Source organism: Sinocyclocheilus rhinocerous, unplaced genomic scaffold, assembly GCF_001515625.1.
Source record: "Sinocyclocheilus rhinocerous isolate Xijiao unplaced genomic scaffold, SAMN03320098_v1.1 scaffold3446, whole genome shotgun sequence".
NCBI lineage: Eukaryota > Metazoa > Chordata > Actinopteri > Cypriniformes > Cyprinidae > Sinocyclocheilus > Sinocyclocheilus rhinocerous.
Genome location: NW_015666156.1, coordinates 307,317 through 314,978, shown reverse-complemented (window position 1 = coordinate 314,978; position 7,662 = coordinate 307,317). Strand labels below are relative to the sequence as shown.

The 7,662-nt window shown below is 37.7% G+C and overlaps 1 protein-coding gene across 1 annotated transcript in view; it reads left to right on the top strand.

Annotated features, from left to right (window-relative positions):
* The window catches only part of LOC107731725 (trafficking protein particle complex subunit 11-like), an 18,860-nt gene extending 11,898 nt beyond the window's left edge, over nt 1–6,962 (top strand). The window contains exons 25-30 of the mRNA XM_016542878.1: nt 1,757–1,913; nt 1,999–2,110; nt 2,313–2,404; nt 4,221–4,354; nt 4,752–4,919; nt 6,595–6,962. Of these exons, the coding sequence (XP_016398364.1) occupies nt 1,757–1,913; nt 1,999–2,110; nt 2,313–2,404; nt 4,221–4,354; nt 4,752–4,919; nt 6,595–6,636 (705 nt within the window). The 3' untranslated portion in view covers nt 6,637–6,962. The remainder of the gene's footprint in view (nt 1–1,756; nt 1,914–1,998; nt 2,111–2,312; nt 2,405–4,220; nt 4,355–4,751; nt 4,920–6,594) is intronic.
* The last annotated feature ends 700 nt before the right edge of the window (nt 6,963–7,662 follow it).

Sequence of the window (7,662 nt, the reverse complement as noted above, 5' to 3'; positions counted from 1 at the left end):
TGAAATTGTCTTTTGTTGTTTGATTAATATTAAGCACACAGTCGCAGCAGGAAAATAGCCCGCTGTCACTTTAAGAGCCGCACGGATCCAATTTACCGTTACACGCGTATTTTCCAAGCGGCAACCTCCCGCTCTCTCTCGTGTAGCCAACACGGAGTGACTTAAACTGTAATTCGTCAACTGGCCGCTAGAGGCTGGCTGCAAAAGGGAGTCAATCCCATAGACTCCCAATGTTAAAATGCCCAACTTTACAGGGGAATGATGCGCAGTATATATTTCTTTTAAGAATTAATTTGTACATGAATGGCTTAAGCAAAGCAAATATGTTCATGTCTGAGATTCATTTTAGCATTCATATAGAATAACTAAACTATAGCTAACTATAGCTTTATTGAGGGGACATTGTTCCTCTTAGCATCAAGAAAAAAAAACTTTTATTAAAATTCTGAATGCATTACAGATAGCCTAGAATACGTGCAAAGTGTGCTCCCTTTATAATTTCAAATGCACTGAGCCGGTCACTCATCTCAGTTCATCGGTTCAACGGATGTGTCTGTGATTGGCTACACTGCTCAATACTGCAAACATTGTTAATAGAAACATCTGATGCTCTCCAGAGTGGAAATGCAAATATGCACAGAACAGTTTGCCAAATATGTTATTATAACAGCTTCAACTAAGGGTGCTCTTGTTTTTTTTGTTTTTTTTTTGTGTGAGAGTGTTTAGCTCCCTAAACTGGGTGTGACACGATAAACTGCTTTCCATATGGATTTTATATGGAATGTTACTTAAATACGGGAACAGTTGGCAATCCTACTTTGTGTGTTCTAAACACTTAGATGATGCTCTTACTTTGGCCATGCATTAAATGCACGTTCTTGAAAGAGCGCAGTTTGCTGAAGTATTTACACTATCTTCTCGGGTAATGTCCGTGGTATGATGACAATGACAGTGATTAGCCTACATAAAATATATTTTATTTGTTTGATCAAAATTATTGCTAGGAACAATTCAGTTGCGCCCCTACTAAATTCTACGTCCTTGAATTGAAGGAATTTTTTATGAACAAATTTGGAAAAAAATAAAAATAAAAGTTTCCAAAGTCTAATGTAGTCTCACCTGCCACTCAAGTGGCCACGCCCTTAATTATGCAGAACTTTAAGGCTTAATATAAATTAAACGGGTGAGTTATAAAAAAATTCACCCCCCCTCACAGTTGTCATGAAGGGCAAAATTAGCTATATAGACCAAAACCACTATATATAGTTTTATTTAATTATTTAATTTTAATAAAATGCATTTTAATATAACATATAATGCAACATTTGCTCAACAAGGTTAATTTTTGGCCCTTCCTAGTTAAAAGTTTAGGCACCTCCGCTATATAGCATATCTCAACAGCTTGATTGCTTGTATCATCGCTAAATGTCAAATATAATATATTATCACCCAGCTCTAATCTGCTAAATGCAACTGTATGCATTTAGATATGCATGAAGATATTACGATATTATACTATACTATATAAATAAATTTGACTTGACTTTTACCATACTATGGAAGTGAATAGGGATCAATGTCAAGCTCCAGAAGTGACAAAAAGCATAAAAGTAGCCCATACGATGTTACATTACTTGTGTTGACATGAAGATGAGTAAATGATGACTGATTTTTCATTTCTGTGTCCACAGTTTTAAAAACATATATTTTGTAAGGTTGGTATAGTTTTATGCGTGTGCGTTTGTGTGTGTGTCAGTTTGAGCATTTGGAGCGTGTGTACGTGGACATCCCGTTCTTGCTGATGATGGATATTTTGAGTGCGTCTCCGTGGCTGATCGAGCTGGTGAACAGTGAAGTGCAGTTGGCCTCCAGTATGACTCCCATCGATCAGCCCCAGAGTCAAGTAGAAGGAGGTGGGAGAACTTTATTTCTGATAGTGGTATTTCAGAAAATATTTATTTAGGGCCTGACTTTGATTCATTTCTGTTGTGTGTCCAGTCACTCTGCAGACCAGCGAATGTGCTAGTGAGTGTTTTCTGCTCAAATGTCCTCCTGTTCAGAACGGCACCAGCACAGTAGCCTCTGGACACTACTTCATCTCCTGGAAGAGGTGACGGCACTCTTTATATTCTCACTTTTACCCTGTATATTACATGCAACCGATGACTTTCCTTTTCTCATGGTATTATCTTATGAGATATTTCATAAAGAATGTGAAAGTTTGTACATTCATAATTTGCTTAAATTAATACTCTGTAACAAATTATAAAAGCACACAGTTTTTAATTTCCCGTATAACCTTTTTTATCCAGAAAGTCAGCATTTGCTGAGACATCAGTTGTGAGAACGATCGTTATTCTGCCACATGTGATGGTAGAAAATATTCCACTGTATGTCCATGCAGGTCAGTCTGTTTTTATATTAAAATCAGTAATATAGATTGAATCATCTAAGACAGTCTTATGTGCTTTCTCTGTTTTATTCACTGCATTTTGTTGCTGTCTTGTAATTCATTCTGTTCGTCCTCTCTTAAGGCCCATTCACACCAAGAATGATAATGATAACTACAACTATAAAGTTCTAAAAATCATTGTAAATTCAAGAGAATAATGCAGTTCACACATCGCTTTCAGAACAATTTTTTCCAGCTGATTAACTATAAAAAGCTGACAGCTATTTAGAATTTATTACAATTTAAAGGGCTTGTGCAATTAAAACCGCAGAAGACATTGGGGAGAAGCTCTACACAGCAAACAGTGTAACATAAAACATAAAATGACCTTGTGTTTCCTTTCCAGCGCTAGTTTCAACAACATTGTCCTTCCTCCTTTGTTGCAGTGAAAATGACTATGTGTTGTTTTTATTCCACTGCATTGACTAAGTTAGATCAGATAGATTACACTAGCTAGTTTCCCTGTTTAGATCAGGGGTCACCAAACTCGGTTCTGGAGGGCCGGTGTCCTGCAGAGTTTAGCTCCAACTTGCCTGGAAGTGTCAAGTATACCTTGATTAGCTGGTTCAGGTTTTTTTAATTAGGGTTGGAGCTAAACTCTGCAGGACACCGGTCCTCCAGGACCGAGTTTGGTGACCCCTGTTTTAGATGCACTTGAAACGTAGCATGCTGAGGACATGTGCTGGTTAAAGCTGTGTAAATGCAACAAGAACAGCAAAAGCTGAAAATGATACTGACACCTACGAAGTATGAATAAAATTTGTCTTCAAAAGCTAAACCCTCTAAGTGGAGTGACCGATTCTCCCAACTCCTTTCGTCTCATATACCCAAAAGCATCTGTTTTTGTGTAATTTTGCGAAACAAAAATCAGCAGCAGGTCACCTATGTTCATTTTCGTACTTCGAAAATGGCGCGTGAGCATAGAATAAACACTGTTATTGTTGGTTAGTTAGTTAGTTAGTTAGTTAATTTAGTTTATTGTCCTTTCGGAAATTATTTTTGTATCTGTGGCAACTCTTCAGTGATCAACAACAATAATTAACAAATACAAACATCAACAGGTTACAACACATTACAAATAAATACAACCAGCATCAAACAACAGCCCTCTCACAACAGTTCATTTACAACTTCAATGCCCTCACCATTAACAGTTATTTGTTGACGAGTGCCTCTTCTTGTTCTGAAGTCAAAAATCATTTCTATAGTTTTCCTGATTTTTTAACTGAAGGAAACTAGAATGACACCAATCAACAAACTCATCCACACCTCTACGATACTCCACTTCACCTTCAGTGATCAAACCAACAATTGCCGTATCGTCTGCATATTTGACATTAAAAACATCAGATGAGAAACCTCTACATTCATTTGTATAAAGGGTAAATAACACTGGGGAGATAGTACTTCCCTGTGGGGCCCCTGTGTTGGTAACAATAGAGGAAGAAAAAGCAGAGTTTACCCTAACACACTGTAATCTATCGGTCAAAAAAGACTCAACCCATCTAATGAGTCTGCTATTCACACCCAGCTTAAACAATCTTTCCATTAGAATATGTGGTCTTATAGTATTAAATGCAGATGAGAAATCTATAAACATAACACGGGCGTATCGCTTTGGTTGATCAAGATGACAATATAGTCTTTGCAGCATATATATATATATATATATATACAGTTGATGAGGATGCAAATAGAGTTATCGTAATAGTTACAGTTGTTGTTCTCGTTCTTGGTGTGATCAGGCCTTTACTCGCTCTTGTTCTAGAGCTGCCATCGTTTGGTCGTGTGCGCGAGTCTTTACCTGTTCGGTACCATCTGGAGAATCGAACCGGGCTGGTTCAGGATGTCGAGATCGGCGTGGAGCCCAGCGACGCATTTATGTTTAGTGGACTCAAACAGGTCAGTGCAGAATGTGCTTCATGTTTCTTTCACCTACGTTTTATTTGATGAATACTAAACTAAATAAATATCTGAATATATATTTTATATAGCATTTGGGTGTGTTTTTCCCATTTTACATTTATTTCAATAATAAAGAAACTTTTAATGTATTTTAATAAAAACTAATGGGAAAAAACTCACACTTAGTCTAAGGGTGTCTGAAAGCTATACAGTGAGTGAAGCAAAAACATTTTAGAAGAGTGACCCAACAAGAAGCAAATGAAATAAAAATGTGGTTGTTCCTCTTTACAGACTGATTATCAACAAATCAACATCAACAAATCCACAACCCCTAAAAAATGTCTGCCACTCATTCACTCAAGAGGTCTCGTTCTCATTCTGTGTCTATGTGCAGGTGCGAATGAGGATTTTACCTGGCTCAGAACAGGAGATGTTGTATAATTTCTATCCTCTGATGGCGGGATATCAAGTCCTTCCTCAGCTCAACATCAACCTGCTGCGCTTTCCAAACATCTCCAGTCAACTGCTACGTCGCTTCCTGCCTTCACGCATCTTTGTCAAGGTGATTTTTTTAGACATGCCTCAAACAATTTATCCATCATATGAATCTTGATGTGAGATAATGTTGTGTACCAATCAGAATTGAGTTGAGCATCCTGTGAGTGTGACCAGTTCGAACTCATGAATTGAACAGGAGCCATTTCTTAAATTCTGCCCAACCCTAATGGATGAAACCAGTGGTGTAGTCTAGTTTTTTGTAGTGGGTATATTCTGATATTCCCTCCCAGCCTCATACTCACCGTCCCACAGCGACACCCCATAAGCACCACCACACTCACTAATTCATACAATATGCATCTATGTAACTGAGAGCATTCTGAAAGACTGCTTATGTGATCTCAACATGTCAATTTATTATAAGCAACAGAAGACTTTAACAGCCAATGACATTTACAGCTGGGGAGACTGGACTGATTTCTTACTGTTTAGTGTTAATCATTTAACTCGGCCAGTTAAATTTATCTTAAGAATATGGTTCCTGATGAATAGGTTTTATCAGCTGGCAATTTTCAATGCACATTTAAGAGTGCCTGTTTTTAAATTCCCTAGCCTGACTTTCAGTCCACAAGGTTGGTCAGGAGTTCTCATCATCTGAAACGAGGAGATATAAACATTGTATTCGGTTTAACACATACACAGTATGTGTGTTATCTCTCCCTTTCTCTCGCATTCACTGATCCACCACACTAACGTTACTTAAGTTATTAGCTAGTTATGTTGGCTTGAGAAAGTAACAATAATTTTCAACTGTACTGTATATCCTCCTAGGGCTTTAATGCTACAGGCACCAAACTCGTCAGAGACACTGGACCTGATCTGTAGTTCATTTCTATATCTTTTTTAACTGATGAGACTTAAAGTTTTCTATAAATAATTATCAAAAATCAAAGATTTCCCATAGACTTGCAAAAATGCCTTCTCTAGAGGACAACTGCAGCCCACTAGATGGAGCCACACGATAAGAAATCTTTCAACTCCCCTCATTTACTTTCTTTTTCAGACAGTTACATTTACAAATAATTGCATACTTTTCCTTTTTTACTTTTCCTTTGCCACCAAGCAAAGCTAACATATTTGATCATGACCAGGTCAGGTAATGACTATCTGATGTCCAGAGGCCAGTGTGAAAGACGCTCGGGACAGTTGACTGATCTGTCACTGCTCCGACGGGGCCACTGGTGCGTCCTCACGAAACATAATCATCTGCACGTTTTTTTAAGCCTTGCCAATTAAAACATTCAAGCGATTCGTGTCATCTGCTGCAGCTGAAGCAACAGCAGCTTCAGGGGCAGGCTTACGAAAACACAGAAAGAGTGTAGTTTGAGTTTGCTTTCGTTTCATATCTCCTTTAGTGATTCACATTCAATGCTGTGCAAGAGTTGTGCAATAGCACTGGTCATCAACAGAAACATGGCGTGATTTTCAAAAAGTAGGTGCTTTGCAACATGGACGGGGTGAATTTATGAATGAACGTGTGAAAGTTCTGTTACAAAACGATTTTGTTACGTATCCTCTCGCTTTAAGTGGGTATACGGAAATCCTTCACCTTTCCTAGTGGGTATACGGCGTATACCTGCGTATCACGTAGACTACACCACTAGATGAAACTAAATTTGTGTGTGAGAATGTTTCAAGTGTGTAATGGTCGCTGTGTCGTGTCTGTTCTGATTTCTCAGCCTCAGGGCAGAAATGGAGACACTTCCATAGAAGCAGCGTGAGGAAGAGAGGAACACATCTCCCAACTTGCGTTGTCATGGTTACCCTTGCGGGATGAAGGCTGAACATTCCTTGGAGAACACGTGTTTACAGTTTAATGATTTGAACTTGTGAATGAAATATTAGGGATTTCAATTGAATATTTGTTGTGTCTAGATTGTTGCTTGTGAAACAAGGCTAAAATTATGCTTGCGTAAGATTTGGTTTTTAAATAACAGATTTCGTCTACAACGCTCCTATTCTCTAAAATGTTAAGGAAAATGGCCTTGTAACTAAAACTGCATAACTGCTAAATGATGTTAGAAATCATTAAACTGACATAGCACTAGCTGCTGAATAAATTGTTTTGCTTCATTGTCATGAAGCTGTTGGTTGTTGTGGTTTGTATCCCTTAAGAGGTGCTCTGTGATTGGCCAGAAATGTAGATAATTTCACCATTTGCACACACTATACAAGGTTTTTATATTTGATTATACTTTTCAATTGTTTTAAATTACACAAACCTTCATTAATTTTGCCATTTTAAATAATCTTGTGGATATTAAGAAGGTGTCATCTAAAAACATGTAATAAAAATACTAAGTGTGAGCTCCAGGATTCAATCCGACCATATGACCATTTGTTTGATTTGTGGAGGTAAGAGGAAAGTTGTCCTGAACAGAATCCAGAGCACTTCTCAGCTGGTTTGAGATAAAGCTTAGTTCAAATTTGGCAGGTTCACCAGACACAAAAGTGGTTTGTGCAGTTACTTCTTATCACCCTTATCATATAATTTTAATTTTGAGGTGAAGTATTCCCTTAAACTGTCAATTTACTGTGTACACTGTTAGACATTTCTGTAATTTCTGCAGTTATTTACTGTATATCACCCAGTATAATACTGCAAATTCGCTTTACAGTAAATAACTAATACCCTTTGCATCATGGGAATTTTCTGTGACGTCAAACCCCACATACAGTGACTTACTGTATTTTTTTAAATTACTGTATACTACTGTATTTGCCGTAACGGCCTCTTTGGCGCCATT